The 20793-nt window shown below is 29.3% G+C and overlaps 1 protein-coding gene across 2 annotated transcripts in view; it reads right to left on the bottom strand.

Annotated features, from left to right (window-relative positions):
- LOC132937195 (uncharacterized) overlaps positions 1-20021 on the bottom strand; it is a 116151-nt gene extending 96130 nt beyond the window's left edge. For both annotated transcript variants that reach the window (XM_061004019.1, XM_061004018.1), the window contains exons 1-2: positions 19758-20021; positions 19594-19682 (exon numbers count right to left, since the gene is read on the bottom strand). Coding sequence is in view for 1 of the 2 variants with exons in the window: in XM_061004018.1 (XP_060860001.1) it covers positions 19594-19682; positions 19758-19794 (126 nt within the window). In the remaining variant the exon portion in view is untranslated. The remainder of the gene's footprint in view (positions 1-19593; positions 19683-19757) is intronic.
- Positions 20022-20793: the final 772 nt, after the last annotated feature.

The following is a 20793-nucleotide window of genomic DNA, read 5'->3' as shown; positions in this document are numbered from 1 at the left end:
CGGAACGTAAGAATTAAGAACAGGCCATAACTAGGTCAACATACTGACACATTTATCTACCCGTAACTCGTAATTATCATTCTTTGATGATCATGTGGTACATTAAATAAAAAACGGCTTCTTTTATTTTATTTTTATCAGTGTTTATCTTTATTTTGTACTTAGTACTTAGTACTTACTATTTGCTGGTATTTAGTATTTATTATTTTTGTATCAATGCCTAAGTGCAAATTTTTTTATTTTGATTCTTATATGTATTTTATAATTTTATTTTTTTTACAATTGTATGTTAAACTTCTGAGTTCTGGATTATTTTAATATTTATTTACTCCAGAAATCTGAAATAGTTTTTCACTTTAGTCTTTAAGACTTAAGTCTTTACTTTTTAATCTTTACCGATGCACTTTTAAAATTTAAAAACATTTTAATCAGCCACATGTGAGCGAACATTTAGCAGTTACAGCAATATTCATACAGTAAAACGAAATTGTCTGACAAATGACCATGCTGGTAAGTTAGTATATATAAACCACAACTTAAGACTCTTACAAAAAATCTTGAAAATAAGCCTACAACTTTTCAAACTGTATCATCACTTAAGACATCTACCTCAGCAGAAGAATATATTTTGGATATAGACACTATCAATGTAAATGATTCAGAATCAAGTGACCATTCATCAAGCACTATGTCTATTGATACGTTTTCTTACAATCAGTCAGATAGTTCATCAGCTATTGTTTCAGTACCCAAGAACAAAAAAAAACATGTACTTGAATCAGATTCGACCATTGATGATATACAAGAAGACTGTGAAAACTAACCACAATTAAACTCAACTGTGAATCAACAAGAAATGGTTGTCACTGATGATTATATAAATATGAGCACTTTAAAAGTAGGAGATTTTATAGTGATTGAGATGCCCCCAAAAAAAAACAACTAAGCAATACATTGGTTTGATTGAACAAAAAGATTCTTGTTCAGAGTACTGTGTGAAGTTTATGAAAAAGAAGCCATCAACTAATTCTTTCATTTTTCCACTCATTGAAGAAACATCAAATCACTGTTGATGAAATAAAATGTGTTTTAAGTACACCAACTATAGGAAGAAGAAAACTATATACATTTTCAGATGATTTAAGCAAATTTCAAAATTTATTTTAAAATAATATATAAGGACATAAGGTTAAGTCGTTAAGGTATTATATAATACCTTAATACATTTTACATATATTATGTAAGATGTAATAACTATAACTGTAATTAACTACCTAATAAAGATTTAATTAATTTGAAATTCAATTTTTTTTTTTTAATTTGTAACAGAACATTTTTAATTATTAAAATATACTAACCAGTTAGTATTTATATTTTTTCAAGTAAGTCGGTAAGTTTTTAAGTTTTTGGTGTATAAATGTACAATTAACAAATGATCTGTAATTAAAAAATCTATATGAAAAAATTTTTTCAACATTTTCAAGATTATTGAAAATTTTCAAATAAAAAAATGTTCATGAAAATGTATAGCTCTAATTGTTGGTAATCTGCATTTTAACGTTTACAGAATGATGTATGATCTAGCAATATATTTAATATAAGGTACCAATAATAATAAAACTATTGTTTATCTCTGAATGTTCAAAATGTGAAATCGTGAACAGTTGACTTTTTACATGTTAGACCAATGCCGAAAATTTGTATTATTTTATTTGTAAATTTTATCAGTCATGAGACTGCAGCTCATATTGAGTAAGAATCTTCTGGAGGTTACTGATAGCGATTAGAATGAGCCGCCCAGTGCTAGTACAACTTGCATCCATAGAGGGAACATTTTTGTGTCAAGCAAAACTTGTTTAGCACCCACTCAACATTTTAGTTGTTTTTAGGGAACCTTTGTATTTCAACGTTTTAAAAATAATGATACCAAAAAAAAATATTTCGGAAATCATAAGGATTACAATCATAGGATAAAAATCTAAAGAATTTTAATGTAAGTGTTAAAATAATACAAAAAACTGAATTTAAAATGTTTAAAATATTTTTAAATTATTCAACTAGCTAAGTACTAACTTACGTTTCCAAAAAAAATATGAACATTTATCAATTTATAAACGCTTTGTTAAATGTATAACGTGAAACATATATCAGAAGTACTCATATTATTAATACAATAAATTATATCAAAAACAAAGATAAAGAAATCAAAAAACAAATGCAACTGTGGCAATCATAGAAAATAACACAATTTGATTATGTACAGTGTTTATCACATACATTTTTAACAATATAAAAAATGTATCACAAGTACCATTTAAATTATTCATATTATAAAATATTTGTGTATGAAATAAGTGAGAAAAATTAAGAACATTAAAAAAAGGTGAGAATAATAGTGAGACCGCGGCAACCCTATGAGTGTTCCTGATGGTATCAAAGAAAGGCCCTAAAAATGCAAATTCTGCACTCTCATAATATTTCATAAAGTTTCAGTGGTATTTACATAGTTTTTAAGTTACCTTTTAGCAATGATTTTTTATTTTATAAAATACCAAATATTATAAATCCAAGACAAATAAATTGTATTTTTTTTATTTGAATACTGACAAAAAAAACTCCGTACCAATAAAATATAAAATATACTTGGATATTATGATATGATTATATTTATTATTAAATTGAAGACTAGTGGCCATTTATCAATTTATTACTATTCAACTTTTATTTTCCAATAAAGACTAATAAAGTTGTTTGACATATTATTTTATTTGAATTGTTAATGTTAGATAATTTTAGTTTATTATTTTTTTTTTTTAAATTTTTAAGTTTTATTATTTAGGTAGTTTACATAAATAAATAATGATTTAAGATGTTATATCTATTATTTTATTATTTAGTTGTATTTGATGAGATAACCAATAAAATTAATAAAATATTAAAAACAAAAAGGAATATTTAATTTAACTTTAATCAGTTTTGGTCAATTTATAAAACGTTTTAAGCAAATGTTTAAAATTAATGTGTTCAACAAGTTGTTTAAAATATAACAACCCTGTTTATTATAAAAAAAGTACTGTTTTGCGAAACCAAAGATATCACATTTGACACCAACATTAATATTAACAATAATATTTGCACTAAATTAAAATTTTTTTTGAGGTATGACCAAAGTTTAAATTATGTTTTACATATTAAGTTTATTGCACATTAAAAAACCTACCTTATCAACCAGTTAAGACTAAATCTTAAAAAAAAAAAACAAAATGCAAATGCAGTTACAGTTTATATAATACACAATAATAACAAATAATAATATTCTGATGATATTGAACTTTATAAAAATTCACAATGATAATATTTGGTTTCATATTAATGACGACATTCAACTGTTTTCCTTTGTAAGTGGCATTTAATTGAAAATATATTCAAGATCTAAAAGACTTGTCTGGTATACACCATGATAATATCAGCGTTGTATAACTAGAAGTGAAATACAGAGTTTCTACTGACTTATAGGTACGCTTATAACATAAAGACCAACATGTTTGAAGGTCTGCGGACAGCATAGTATCCGCATTGCTTATAATTGTTGCAAAAATATATTTTCATTGTTCAATATTGATGTAATATATACCAATGGATCATATTTTTTAAGTATAACTGAAAGCAATTTATGTTTGGTCATCTTGACAAATTGTAACAAGGTTGTCATGTTGAACTTTAAGCATTGGCCCATATCATTCTGGTGAAGTGTGAATATAAGTTGCACTAGCAATGGACGGTCAGACAGTACATAAGACTATCAGACAAGTTTAAACATCATTTACTCAAGGTGAGATGTTATTTTTTTATATTCCAATTACACTTTAATATTTTATTATACTGTTATTGACTGTTATGACAATATTCGATCTTGCAAAAATCATTTATAATGATTCTGGCTATTGAAGGTTTGTCACATATTTTGTTTTCAAGGTTTGCTTTACGTATTGTGGCTAAAAATGGAGTCAATTTAGTCCCATGTGTCACAGTTTTTCAGAATCAAAGTTTTATCTCCGACACAGCGGTGGCTAATCTTTCAGTCCCATTACACAAGATGTCATTCAAAGACGGACATGATGTAATAACTGATGATGCGTAATTGTTAATATGTTATAGTAGTGAGGATGTCCTACATTAACACGGCATGATAAGGTAAATAACAAACCGGTAATGTAGAGAAGCATAGTATTTCAAATTTGTTTTATATTACTATGTCAAGGTACTCTTTCATGAACTTATGTCACACGTTTGGTAGATTAGTCCTTTACAAGGTTGTTTAAGAACTGTGCTGCAAAATTTTTACCCTTGATTACCCAAAGTTACTGGGCAACTGTTTGAAAGGTAACCTTAATTAACTGTTGTATAATTAACTGTTGACATGACTTTATTAACTGTTGTTATGAAATATACTGATGTATGTCCATCCAAGTATCAATAGGTTGTGTTGGAACAGCAGTAACATTCATTTTTGGTAATATATGACAGGTAATTGTAGTTCAAAATCCACTTGTCACACAATAGCACACAAATATTATTAACTAAGTATACCCATTGCAGTACACTGTGAAATTGTCAAACGGGTATTATTGTGGAACATAACATCTGTACGAATAAATAAAATATGATTCCCACTCTTGAATACCAACATTAAATGTTTGTCCAGCTACTGATGCTATTAATTAAATCATTGTCCTAAGATATTGATACGGTTTATAGTTCATTGAAGTTATTCAGTTGAGTTTATACGTGCTCAAAACACTAAGTTTTGTACAATTGTTTTTTTATTGCAGTCTTATGTTCCCAAATTAATAAATAACTATTAATTCACGCAAGCTTATTTCTTCTCTTTTGACAATTCATGATAAATTCTTTTCAAAAACAAAATCAAACAGTTGAATGGTCTTTATGATCTTTTTGAAGGTGTGGTGATTGGTCGAGGACGATTACTTCAATACTAATTCCTACAATGTATACAATTCAAATTACTTAATTATTAATAGCATAGGAATCACCTAATTATTTTTTTTCTATTTTTTCTTTTATTACTTATTATAATATACATTAATAATAGGTATAATTTTCATATATTTTTTTTTTTTTTATAATTCATGTTTTCAATAAATTAATTATGAGTATGATCCATCTATGCTCTACAGTTGAATGGCCTTTTTACAGTATTTTTAAAGGTTCTCAAACTTATCAACAAACAGTGGTAATTAATTGAGGATGTATTTGCTTTATGACTAATTATCCTACAATAGTACAATTAAAATAACTTAATTTCTAATATCATATAATTCCTATCTTACTTCCTATCTTAATCAATTACTTTACAATTTTTTTTTTTTGTTTTTTTTTTTTTTCACAAAAATGTTTGCAATAAATTAACTATAAGTTATAGCATAGGCACCACCTTATAATTTGTATTTTTTGTTTAATGCATTATTCATTTAATAATAAGTATAATTTTCATATTTTTTTTCTTTTTTTTACACAACAGTAATGTTTGCAACAAATAAATTATAAGTATGGCCCCAACTATGCTTTACAATGTTATAGGAATCATCTTATAATGATTATCTCTAATTTTATTTATTAGCCGTAGGTACCTAATAGAGTTTACAGTAGGTAAATTTAACATTTTTTTTTTTTATTATTGTTATGGCTTTGCCTATCACTAAAAGGTAAACCTTGTGACGATAGACGAGAATCAACATATTATAATATAAGCATTAAACATAATATAATTCAAACATAACAAAAATACATTTTATACGTAATAATAACATAAATAAAAGTAGTGCATAATATATTTATAATAGTTTTAATAATGTAATTATAAATTATTAACTATAGGCCAAACAATTCATAATACAAATGAACATCTTTGGTAATAAAAAAAGAAAGGTAGGTACATAATTTTTTTTCTTTTATAATATGTGACTTATTAACCATTTTTTAATTAATAATTTTAAACGAGCATAATACAACAAATTATAATAACCTAACAGTATGTCTATATGAAGTATAAAATATTTTTTCTTATTAGATCGAAAGTATACGAAAGTATCGACACATCAAAATGTGTCTATTGTCAAAGTGTCAGCTCTTAATTTAGGTTCATTGTAAAAAACTATGTTATGTAAGTAAATATGTAAACAATTTGGCCAGCAGTTCATTCTCCATATCAAAAACCAATGGCAATTTGTTACTAAAAAACCAGGGTTAAGTTAATTTAATTATTCATTATAATTATTATTCTAAATATATTATGTTTTAACAAAAGTCCAAAAATAATTAAGATTTTTGATGGATGAAAACAAATTGTATCAGTACTTTAGTTCTTTATAATTTTATTGATAAAAAAAGTACCTATATAATATTATAATATGCTATGTGATGTGTAGTACTGAAATTAAAATAATATTATATATAGTGATGAAAGTAGAAATAATTTCAATATAACATTATAAGCGAGATTATAAGTATATACCTAGTTTGTTATTTTATAAATTGTATTAATTATTTATTTAATATTAATTTTTTTTCATTTAAATTAAATCTGTATTTATAATTTATATTTTATTTATTCTCATATTTTAGTAGTTACTAGGATAATACATAGACTTTTTAAATAAATTTAAAGTAGATTTCTTTTTTGATTACAGGTTATAATAATAATTTAAATTTTCATCACTAGCTATAGTAATAAATGAAGAAAAATACAAATTGAATTACAAAGTTTAGAATCTACTGATTATGATACAGATGATACTAATTTAATTATCTCACCACTGAAAGAATCTGACAAATTAATTTGAAATCAAAATATTAATAATTTATTGGAATACGCTAAATGTCCATATTTTTTTCAGAACTATGCGGATTGTTGTTGATTTTTAATTTTTATGCAGATATGTCAGTTGAATGTGTTCCGAATATCTGGTACAATAAGGGATCATGTGCCTGGCCAAAGAAGAAAGATAACATAAATCATTTCATAGAAAAATGTATCGATCCAGTTGAACAATCAGATGAATTTCGGTATTATGATGCAAACATAGGTACTCCTCAAAACATAATTAATTATGATGAGACCAATTTTTGTGATGACCCTGGTAGAAAAAAGGTTTTAGTCAGGAAAATAACGAAACATGCAGGTAGAATTATGGGTTCTTCAAAATCCTCAGTCTCTGTTATGTTTGCCGTCAATGCATCTGGTTCTATGTTACCACCGTATTTAGTGTATAAATCTTTACAGTTATGGAACTCTTGGATTTCAGGTGGCCCTGATGGATGCAGGTATAACCGATCACCTTCTGGTTGGTTTGAAAAGTACCTATTCGAAGACTGGTTCATATCAATTATTATACCTCATTGTCGACGTTTAGAAGGGCCCAAGCTGTTATTGGAGACAATTTAGCTAGTCATATATCAGTTAAAATAATTCAGCTTTGTAAAGATAATAACATTAGATTTATATTTCTGCCCCCTAATAGTACCCACTTGACTCAACCATTAGATGTGTCTTGTTTTAGACCACTTAAAATTGCTTGGCGTAAGGTATTAGATGTTCATAAAAAGAGTAAGAAAGGCCCAATGCAAAGGAAATGTTTCCCAGACTTTAAAAAAAAACACTGGAAAACAAATCAGCTTCTCAGTCAGACAACATAAAATCAGGTTTTAAAGCAACCGGATTGTATCCTATTGATAGAGATTGTGTATTAAAAAAATTGGTATATTTCTACTTTACCGGACACCTTTTTTTTTGCGATTTTTGTAATTGAAATATATGTAGGTAAGTACGCTGAAAACGATGGTGAAGTCAGAATTTGGGGCTCGGACTTAGTTTCGAAGTTATCGGCGAATGAAGTTCGCTATTTTAAGTTCACTGTCCCTATCATGAAGATTGATGCTAGCAAAGCATCACTGCCCATACTACGACATAACTTACCCTGTGACCTACTTAAGGTGGTGTTGCACAGCAAGTCGAGGGATATTTTCGATTTGCGGAGCGGAGCGACGGCGACGAGGAGCGTATCGACGAGTGCCGCTAGCAAGGCATCACTGCCCATACACGCGAATAAGTCCCAACGCATGCGCAGTAACGCCACAGATTATATGAAAACAGATTGTGCACTTCCTATGCACAACAAATTTTTTCAACTATTTTAATTTTTATTCACTATCAACTAAGTACAATTCTTATAATTCTACAATTCTTCGTCGTTGCCGTCGTCGTCACCGCCGCGGCCGTCATTAAATATAACATTTTCGTTATCTTTATGGTACAGTCTACCGGCGTTTTTGAAAAACTCAGCTGTCGGATCTAAATTGTAGATCCGACAGTGTTTGGTAAACATGTGTTTGGCCAAGTATCCCGCGAAAAATTTACAAATATACATTTTTAATTTAACTTAGGTGGATTTGGATAGCAGATCGAGGGATATTTTCGTTTTTAATTACCTGATAAAGTGGATAACCTCGCACCGTAATCTCCATAAAAGCACAAGTTTCAAAAACAAAAACATCAATCTTTATGATAGGGACAGTGAACTTAAAATAGCCAACTTCATTCACCGATAACTTCGAAACTAAGTCCGAGCCCCAAATTCTGATTTCACCATAATTTTTTTCGTCAAAAATATGACAAAGTCCCCCAAAAAAAATCGCAAAAAAAAGGGTGTCCGGTAAAGTAGAAAAGTTCCTAAAAAAAAACCGCACGAAAATCATTTTTCTGCATCGGTCGTGTGACTGGCGGACCGTAAGCCAAGTCACAGCGGAGAAAAAAAGCAAAGGCCGCGGGCGACTATTATACCGAAAATCGCGAAACCACATGGTTCAAAGTAAAACGCCGAAATGCCGATTGCCGGTACGCGAGGTGCACCAGAGACGACGACAGTCGAGGGAACACACGACTAGACGAGCGACGAGACTACGAGAGTGGCCAGTGAGACGACGGGCTGTTGTGGACCGACGACGGACGAATCGGGACGACGGCTGACAAGTACGCGACCGACGCGCGACGTTTTGTGGTTCGTACTTTCGTAGCTCGCGCGACTTTTCTGGTGGAGCTTTCACGCAACAGCGTGCAAAGGTGGTACTGGTGATGGAATATTATGTTGAAAAAAATTACCATCGTCGATATTATTTTGGTCATAGTAATAATTATTGTATTATTTTTGACAACAAAGAAGCTAACATTTTTGGAAGGTAAACTTGTTATTAATAGTACTTATATTATGATTAATTTTATACATTATTTATAGGTAGTCGAAATCAATTCATAGTAGCTGGTTCAATCTGAGGTTTACTTTTTGTGTGGGGAAAAAATACAGATAATAATTTGTACAAAATAATTACAGTTTTAAAATGCTCATAACTTGCGTTTTAATTAAAATGTCAATAAAAGCCTCTGAGGTGAAGTCCAATACGATAGCATGGTAAATAGATATTTAACCGAATCGAAGCGATGTTTGTTGAAGTTGAACACGTTGAGTGTCTTGTAGTAAGTTACGCGCGTTGCCCACGTATCAAGTTTATTTTCGTAGGTCATTAAAAAATAGTAGTATACTTAATTAAATGACGAAAGCAAAAATAATATTATTATAATACTATTTATACTATGATATAGGTCAGTGGTTTTCAAGCTGGTTAAAAATGTCAACTATTCGTCCAAGAATAAAATTATAAAAATAAAATTAATAAAAATTAGTTAGACAACTAATAAAGGTAGCCCAGGTAGGGCTAAATATACTAATATACTTATATACTAATATACTAATATACTTACATTTAAGGATATTTTAGAATTTAGTCTAATCTTAGATTATTATTTTCATTCGCGTATTAGCCTTCGTTCTGAACAGTCCATTTTTTAATCTGTATGTTTTATTGTAAACATATTTGTTGTGTACCTACGGTATTTAAATTGTTAAATATTTTTCATCAGGATCTTCAACGTTAATCTACGACTCAGTAAAGGGTAAGTACCAAAATTAAAATGTTTTAATCATGATATAATATAAGTATTAAGTATATACTATATACTATATACAATTATTAATGAATATAATATGAATAATTTCTTTTATCTTTGAATACGATAGTCGATGAATACTTAATAATTAGGAAAGATCGTAGAAAAATTCTAGTGAATAACAAATATGTTTCATAACACCAGGAGATCAAATTAAAAATTTTATTTCACATATTTTTGCATATTTTGTCATCATTGCATTATAAATGCATATTTGAGTATATTAGAAAAATTAAGAACATATTTGGCAATTTTCGAAATAAGTTCTTAAATTAGCTTGGACAAAAAAGAACAAAGTGGTAAATTTTTCATTTCAAAATAATATTTTTAGTATCGGTTAGGTAATTTACTATCTGACCGATAAAATCGATAAAATCGATAAAACCGAAACGCGTATAAGTAATGAATTTCAGTTGTCCGTCATATTTCGTCGCGTACTCGTATTATTGTGCACACTGCGTGAAATATTTTCGTCAAGTAATTATTTCGTCTCTTTCAAATTTTTTTAGTAATATTTATTTATTTTTGTCAAATATGCCAAATGAAAAACAATCATTGGCTTCTCGTTTAAATAGTTATGTGTTGGAATTTAGTCAATGTAGTGGTCCAGTATTTACAACTGACGGCAGAATATTGTATTGTAAAATGTGCGATTCAAAAGTTGGAAGTGACAGAAAATTCAACGTTCAACAACACATTAACATATCTAAACATAAGGCAGCTATTAAACGAAAACAAAGCAAATTTGATTATCAAAAAACTCAACAACAACTTTTAAGCAACACAAAAAAGTCTTTTTTTTAATAAAGATTTATGTTATGCTTTGTTGTCGGCTAACATTCCATTAAATAAATTAAATAATCATAATTTTAAGTCATTTTTGGAAAAATATAGTTCGAAAGAAATTCCAAATCAAACTACACTTCATAAAGGTTATGTGAATGACATTTATGAAAACACTTTAGTGAAAATTAGAAGTTTTATATTTGGGAAAAAATCTGGGTTTCGATCGATGAGACGACAGATTCCGCAGGTCGTTACATCGCAAATCTCATTGTAGGAACGCTCGAACTTAATGGCCCTGGTCACGTGTTTTTATTAAACTGTGCAGAACTAGAGAAATCAAATCACATTACAATCGCTAAATTATTTGATAATTCTATGCATATATTATGGCCTGAATGTGTACGACATGATGATATTTTATTATTTCTAAGCGACGCGGCACCATACATGGTTAAAGCGGGAAAATCGATTAATATATTTTATACGAAAATGATTCACGTTACATGCATTTCATCGAGTTGCCGAACAAATTAGAGAGCATTGTAATAGGAGTTTGGGCTACTGATACCGAAATATTTGTTGCTGCTATTTATTTTAAAACTTCAATATAATATGTATTTAGTACTCAAACAAACACTTGGCAGCTCTTTAGTCAGAATATTAATCTAAAAGATGAACCCAAACGTGGAGTAAAATATTTGTACCTAATAAACCGAAATAATACCCACTATGAACTAATCACAGATGTAATTGAAGGTATTGAATAAGTTCCTAATTAATTAGGTACCTACCAGCTATATGATTGTTATTTTTTACTTTTGTAATGGACTTGTCTGCTTCTTGCGCAGAGCCCTTTAATGAATATATATTTTATGTTGTTATTGTTAAAATATTATTTCTTTATTTTTAAGTTGTGTTTGTTTATTTTTCAATAGTTTTTTGTCTTAAGTTTGTTTTAACAGTTTTTCATTTTCATATTTTGTTTTTTTAAATTGACTTGTCTGCTTCTTGAGCAGTGCCCAATAATGAATGAAATGTATATGTTGTTATTGTTAACATATAATTTATGTATTTATTAATACAACATATTAATATATTATGTTATGTATAATGTTATAAATATTTAATTGGTCAATTTTTTTTCAGTTTTATTTTAAGGTTTTTTTTTTTAAATAATATATTCTAACAAAATGAAAGTTAATTTGTATAAAAAACTATATTTTGTATTACTAAACAATATACTTTTAAGTATATTGATGTTAATGTTTTAATAATATTGTACCTATTGTTTTTTTTAAATTGTTATGATAATAGTAATATAAAAACAAAAACTTTGATTAATTTGATTAAAACCAGATAATTTAACTGATAATATGCAAAAGTAAAAAGTAATTTTGATGGATTTTGGCATAAAACAATCATCTTATTACATAAATGTAACACAATTTAAATGCTAGAAACCTACTGACAGAGCTAGAATGAAAAAAAAGAGATATATGCGAATATGAGACTGATAATAACTAATGATTATAATTTAAAACGTAGATAGATATAAGTACCTATATATCTATATATAAAAGAAGGGTTTTTTGGTCAAATACTAAAGAAGTATTATTTTGTGAAATCAGTTAGTCAATTAGGTTAAAATCTAACAATGTTGGAGAAAGTTGAAAATAATAATTGTTAGGCCTTAATCAAAGGCTCATCATATTCTAGACTTTCTAGTACCCATAATGTTTGAAAGCAAACTTATAATAAGTTACTAATAATAATTAAACACTGAAATTCGCATTCATTGGTCTGTGTTCAATATTTTAAAATAATAATTCCATATTTAGATTAACTAATACAAATATTCCAAAAATTATACAAATTGGGTTTCTACGATTCGGATATAAAATAAATATAAATTAATAATTACTAGTTTATGTGAATACCTACTGCCATATTTTATGTTCTCGCACCTCTATCATTTGTGTATAAGAATAATAATAATAATAACTTTATTGCAACAATAACAGATTAAAAAATGTGTAAATGATTAATTTAGAATTAATATATTGAAGCGTCCCCTGTAAGCGAAGCTTGTGCTGGGGAAGCGGTCCTCATCAATTTATTAATTTATTAATTACTAGTACTAATTTAAAATACAATGTAAACTAATTTTGTAATACAATAATCAGGTAGATTAAAAATAAAAATAAAGTAGGTACCTACTTTTATATATTTAAAATGTAATATACTTAATATAGAATTTACATATATAATATTTAAAATTACAATATGGAAATTAAAGAATAGGTAAACCAAACGCCTAAAAAAAAAATATTCAAAATATTTTCCCCTTTTCAAATATTTCAAACTATAATAATTGTGTACATGTAATATTAAACGCTTGACATTATTTCAAACCTCTATATAAAACACCATTTTGGCCAAAAACTTTATTGCAATATGGAAATTGTAGATTAATATTACCTATGTTTAAATTTTGTGTCATGTTAATGGTCAAGTGTGGGATTTAAATGTTTATGCCTATAAAGTTCAATTATAGTAGATAAATTTAAAAAAAGGTATTGGTTTGTATAGATTGGTAGATAGATTTAATGAATATTTTATAATGCAGTTTAAAGTAGGTAACTATTAATCTAAATAAATGAATATTGAAAGTTCCTTCCATATTGTAATACCCTAAGACTAGACTGATTACAAAGCTAGGAAAGTTAAATACTTTTTTCAACTAGTTAAAGTTAAGTTACTTTAATATAAAAAGTAACAAAGTTTAAATATAAGTTAGTTTCTGAAATTTACCAAATTTCTAACTTAGTTAGTTAGGAATTAGTTTTGGGAATTTTTAGGCAAAATTTGTTTTCGAGAAAATCGATTTTGGTTTTTGGTGTAACTCTAAAACAAATGACCGTAGGGACACGAAATTTTGACTGAATTTTTATAATTGCATTTCCTATAGACCATAACATTTTCCAAATATTTTGACTTATTTTGAGCTGTTTACGGACGTGGTTAATTTCCATTTTTTTTAGTTTTTTTTTCTATAAATATCAATAAAATTTTATCTGTTGAGTAAAAAAGCTTGAAAATTTAATAGAAAGCTCCTAGGTTATTGTTTGAAAGGCAGATGAAAAAAATTAAAAATCCTTAGTCAGAGTTTTTATTTATAAGCATTTAAAGTTTAAATTTTGACAAAATACGGAAAAACCACAAAAACTAGAAAATTATTTTGAGTTGAGAATTCATAAAAATTTTTCATTTTAAATCTAAGATTTGAAAATGTAATATAAGATTATTCATAAATTTGTCTACCTTTATCAAAAAAAAAATGTCTACAAGAAACTTAAATTAAATTTTTATGAGCGTCTGAAATTTATATTTTCACAACATTTGATATTCACTCGATATCTCATGTAACGATTTTCTTATTTTGTTGTAATTAAAAAATGAATGACTGTAGATGCTTGAAAATTTCACTGAATGTTTATATGAGCATTTTCTATACACCATGTATAAAATACCATGTACAAAATGTATCTGATGGCTCCTGATATATCGTTCTAATAGCAGTTGAAAAATATTAAAAATACATATGCACAATTTTTTTTTAAAGCATTTAAAGTTCAAATTTTGACAACATTTATCAAATTTATAATTTATTAATTATTTTGTAGTTAAAAATGTATAAAATGTTTAACTTTTATGGCAAAGGATTGAAAATTTAAAACAAGACTCCACGTAAATAGGTTATATATAAATAACTTTATTCACAATAATATCATCAAATATACTTATTTCATAGGCTCCTATCATAGGCTGACTGACCGTTTTCGCTCAGAATCGTTTTTCTTATACAATGATATTATATCATCGAATTCAAATTTAACACCATCCATTACAGTAACCCACTTGTAACCTATTGTACAGCAGAGCGACATCCACTTATCCACCTTTTTAAGTATGTATTTAGTTAAATCATTTTCATAAGAATAATTATAATCAGTAATATGATTTAGGTGTTCCATAATAAAATGTCTTCACTATGAATAGGTTTAAAGAAGATACTATCATTTAAAGACTATAGTTCCATTATAATCATTCAAGGAAATATCATGAATTATGTGCTCATTTTTAAATTATGTCCAACGAATATTAAAAACGGCATTTAACTCATTAAAAATTTCTACTTTTGTTTCAGTAATTACAACATATTCACTTGTAATCTTATGAATGATATTTAATTTATTTGTAGGTACATAAATTATAAAACATTATGTCATTATATCTTTAATTCCGTAAGTCCTTAACATATGTATTCGTTATTGGTAATTCATAAAGGGTTCCGGTGCCAGTTTACCGTGGAACTTAAAAAGTTATCCTCGGACAGTCATACCGCCCCCCCCCCCCGCCCCCCCGGGTAAAATTATCCGGGTGTAAGATTTGCCTGTTACACCGGCACTGATTATACGTATGTATATTAATATTATTCTAAGTATACTAAATAATAATTAATACTATTATTACAAGTACAAGGTTCCTCATAAGAAGTTCTTGCTAAATCCCAAAAATCTATCAATAAAAAAACACCATTTTATTTATAGTTATTTGAAGTTAAAATATTGACAAAATTGTAGCAATGTAAGTTGTCTGAGATATAATAAATTATATTTAATAACACAATAACATATTCAAATTATTATTTAGACTACTTTTCTGTAACTTTTGCCTACCGTATTAGTAATAGTAAAATTAAATTACTTATTAATTTAAGACAATAGACTATCTCCAATCAGAATCATTTATCGTATGCAATGATTTATTATTGAATTTAAATTTAACTCATGCATTACAGTTACTTAAGTACTCAATCACGAGGTACACTCAACATCTACAGCAGAGAACTTCGCATTATTTTAAGATTTGTTTCAGTATGATAGATTTTGTCAAACTTCAAATGACAAGGAAATTAAAAAAAAAATTTGTCTTTGAATTTGTTTTCGGTATTTATAAAATAAAAGTTGAAACTTTTTTTTAGTACCTAATTTAGTGTAGGTACTATAATAGTATAATCATATACTATTGTCAACGTAAAATATTAGTCTTAGTTCTTTTAGATTAAAAATTGGTAATTTCAGTATTACATTATATTGATAGATACATAAAATCAATTGATTTTATTTTATTAATTTAGGATTTTAACCTATTGTGCTATACCAGGATGTATAACTAATACTGATCAGAGGCGTATTAACATGTTTCCCGCGTGTAGGCCTATGGAAAATTTCCGCCATAAATAACTAAAATAATAATATAATATACTGCACTAGCCACTAACTAAATTATTATTTAATTAGCTAATATAAAATATATATTAGTGGCTTGGCGTGGCGCGTTGGCTGCTACCAGTAGCGGAATGTGACTGGGAGTAAGTAACGGCCACAGCTACTAGCTCCCGGATGGGTGACCACCCGGGTTCATAGTAGTTAAAAACCTTGCCCACACATACGTGTTTGCTACCTACCGTAACAACCGTTAAAAACAATCGTAAAATCAATCTACCATACCAACCTTACCCCTACCAAAGTTCGTAACCCCTACAACAGCTAATGGCCATAGTCGCCGGGCTTAAGTTCAATAAAAAAAAAAATAAAAAAAAAAATATATATATTAATTAGGTAAGTATGCAAAAGAAATTTTATTTAATTACTAAATACAAAAAAATTGCCGCTGTAGGCACGTACCTATAGTCATGGCCGGCGTTAAGTTTTGCGAGGCCCTGGGTGGAATACATTCCGCAAGGCCTTAAATTATGAATTATTTAACACCCCCACTCACCACCAAAGAAGAAATAACCTAATTTTCATAATTATTTACCTGAATATACAGTTAATGATTATTTATACATTATACACCTAACACCTATAATAATATTAATATAATTTCTAATATCCTATATTTATATTTAATATCTTAATAATTTATTAAGAAAAGTATTTATTGTTATAATAAAATTGAGTTTTACTTTTACTCTGAATTTTACCTACTTAATAATTATTTAGGTAGGTATTTAAAGGAAAAATATTTTAATCGTAAAAATTAAATAAACTAAAATACAAAAATAATAAGTCAATACGTGTTAAAATTAGTTTGTTTATAATATCATGACTTATATGAAATACTTATTACATAAAATCGTATTCTTAAAAATTACTTATACTTAATTTTTCTAGACTTTTTAGCCGCGAAATCTTCGATTACTTTTTCATAGTTTAAATTTTCGGACTATTTTTTTCTATAACTAATAAAGCTAAGGTAGAAATGGGACATGGTACTTCTCAAATACGTTTTTTAAGCTTTAAATTTGAGAAGCTACATTCTGCGCTAGTTTGAATTTGTTAAATAACTATTCCTATAATAGTTATTTAACACTTGGATTTGATTAAAAGTAGCTAGTAACGGCTTGTGAGTGAATATTCTGGCAAAACTTTAATTAGCGTCTACAATATTATTAAATTTAATAAATTATGACGACGTACAATAACTATAACGAAGGCATGGAATATTATAGTATCGTAAATCCAGTTTCAATTGCGCCTGCCGCCTATTTTATACCAATACGCGACTTTTTCTCCCTGGCCCCCTCCGTCCACGCAGCGATAACATTACAAGTTATGATTGAAACTGTTGGATGGCAGTTTCACTGAATCGTTGTCCAAATTACTAAAGTAAAATGTCCACGACCAATGGCGTCAAAATATATATTTGCCTATGACAACTGTCATATGTGATTTTAGTAGGTATGGAGTCCCCTTTGTCATTCTATAGTTATTTTATGAAAATGTGTTTAATAGACAACATAACAACTATACCTACTTGGTTCATGGTAATTATAAGAAATAGGTGGGTGTCGACATTTTATGTGGAGGTGTTTAATGTCATAAGTAAAATTTTGGACTTCGACGCCACTGTCCACGACTCAGTTTAATATCCATTTTCTACTGCGACCTGCGACTAGTAAGATGTATATTTTCGTATATTTAAATAATTTGTTATACCTATGACTACCGCTATTATATATATTTACAGTCCGACAGTCACACCCCAAACACCAACACCCACGAACCGCCACTGCCACTGCCATCGAAATAACTATTTAAAGGTTTTATATTTAGCGGCGTTCAATAATAATAAAAAAAAATGCATCCAGGTAAAACAACTAAGAAGTAACAAGCCTAACGCGGGTACATAATTTTAAAAAAAACAACTCGTCTGTGAGATAATAATAACAAAAAAATAAAAATGTATATTATTTACATTGTGTCGTTTATATCTCTTAATCGACAAGACTGAAGACGTCTACCATTCACCAGTAGATAATAAAATAATGGTAAAAAATGAAAATCAAGTGGTCAAATAAAATAAATTTTGTCAATGTCATATATATATAAGTTGTAAATAATGACTGAATGCTTTATACTGGTATTTCCACGATTTTTAATTATAATTATAATCGTGCTCCCCCTAGTCGGCTTCCTTCGAACAGTATTAATTTATGGTTATACAATATTTGTAAGTAAATATTCATATCTGTATCTGACTACCTATTCCATAATAATTAACGACGTGGAATCGGTTGCCATATTTCTGTACAGCAGTGAATATCTGTGTATTATAAAATCAATAACGCAGCATAAAATACAAATACCCAAACATTTTTATTCACATAAACATGTAGGGCGTGAAGGCCTACTCGCCCGGCCCTAATTCCGGCCCTGCCTATAGTTAGCTTCTAGGCCTCGTACGCAAAAATAAAATTAATCTGTTGGTCATGAATTCATAATATTATATAAAACACATATTATCTAATATGGGTCACGGGCCCGACCAACTCGTGCGCGAATACGTGCAAGGTGGAAGTCCGGCTGGGGGACACCCACCGACAAGCACTCAAACCCGAACATTCGGTACGGACACGGCACCCGGCAAAAGAAAACCATACCACTCAAAAAAGGTCGCATCGCGTCAGCGTAAGAACTGCCCCGGTGTCGATGCTAGTGGGAAAAGAGTCGTTGTGAGTACTCTGGATAACGGATCCTTCAATCTCATCCCGCGGGCGACGAGGACAGCCCCACTGAAAACCCGACTTAACTAACGCCCGAACGGTATCCGTGCCCGTCGAGCTATGTGGCGTGCGTCCGGCCGACGCGCGCGTGTACCTCGCGTGCTCGCGCTCGCCGGCCGCGCGTTCGCGACATAATATGTATATGTGGATGGCCTCGCGGGGGCTGTCGGGAGTAGTGCCTTAGTAGAAGGGGAGCTATTTGACTGGGTCGAATCCAGCGCTCGCCGACGCGGTTATACGAAAACCACCGATCTATCTCGAACGAGAGCAGCCGGCGGGGGACCGTCAGCCTGGCGCCAGGGCGCCCTGAAGTAACCCGTCGGAGGGATGTGACCGCGTCATCCAAAGGCGTGAAGGAGCCGCCCTCGCGACAGATGGCTAAAGGTGTAAACACCCCCGAGGGAATGGTCTTATACTCCCCGTCACACAGTGGTTAGTAATTATCTAATATGGGTAACAACAGGCTACAGCGTATAACGATTCCGCAGATATTTTGTTAAACGTACGAACAAACGAAATCGTAGGTACGTATCGAATAATTAAAATATTACCTAGGTCGCATAATGCAAGTATATTATATTATTATTAATCTTACCTGCAATATCTTTTTGTTGACACTTCCTTCATATTTCCTTTTCTCGCCATTTTCACCGCTCCTTTCTTTTCCAGAAATGTTGTAGGTACCTATATAGACATAATAGACATATTATTATCATTATAGTTAATAGTTATTATTATTATTGTAATAGTCAATCTAACCCAAATATTGAACACACATTTCCTCAATATTCATCATAGCTCGCGAACTGGATTACGGTAGGTATATAAACACGTTTTAAATTTTTGAAATTATTTAAAAATCGATACACACGACACGGCACTATTTCGACTTGAAAACCCGGACTGTAACACAAGAGCATTTACACTGAAATAAAATTGCATTCGGCATTGACGAGCCACGCAGAAGACCCGAAGACATGTCGAAGTGAACTGATGAGTGATTCCGTAGTCCGTACTGTCCGTAGTCCGTACCTTTTGTACCCACTCGGCGACTTAGTGCAATATAATATCATATCGGAATTACGCGTTTAGTTATCTATATTCTATATATTTCCCCGTTTTATTCGGCATATCTCCAAATGGATATAGATCTCACATTCCCACGGTAGGTATACCTACAGATTATATTTTAATATCACCTGTCTACCGATATCTAGACTGCAATCAAATAATATACCTACGTTGTATATCGACCTACACTCAAATCATTATAAATTATATAATATATTATTGTATTATATTGGGTGATTATTACTTATCGCATAGCATTTGAGTTGGTTTTTTTTCTCGAGTATATAAATTCTACATTTTTCTCCGGAAAGTTTATTATTAATTTGTTACGTGAAATACGTTACGATAATAACGGCGAGGACGATATTATTTGCAATCATTTTATTTTATATTTTTATTATTTATAAATACTGTTTAATGCCAATTTCCCAGAACGCCGTGGGTCGTGGCCGAATCGCGCTCATTAAATTGATACGACCGTTATCGATGACGGGTGAACCGAGTGCCTAAACTACTACAATATACATCGTATCTAATAACATTACTATAATAATAAAATAATAAGTGATATTTACTATTTAGTACTTATTATACCTACTGCAGTCCAGTGAACTTGGGTTTAAAAATTAAAAGACTCGGGCAAATGGGTACCAATTTAGTCAAATTCAGTAATTTAATTATTTTTAACAATTTTAATTTAATAATTATTGAAAAGAGAATATTA

This window comes from Metopolophium dirhodum, chromosome 1, assembly GCF_019925205.1.
Source record: "Metopolophium dirhodum isolate CAU chromosome 1, ASM1992520v1, whole genome shotgun sequence".
NCBI lineage: Eukaryota > Metazoa > Arthropoda > Insecta > Hemiptera > Aphididae > Metopolophium > Metopolophium dirhodum.
Note: the sequence above shows the minus strand (reverse complement) of the source record. Positions and strands in the feature narration are given on the sequence as shown.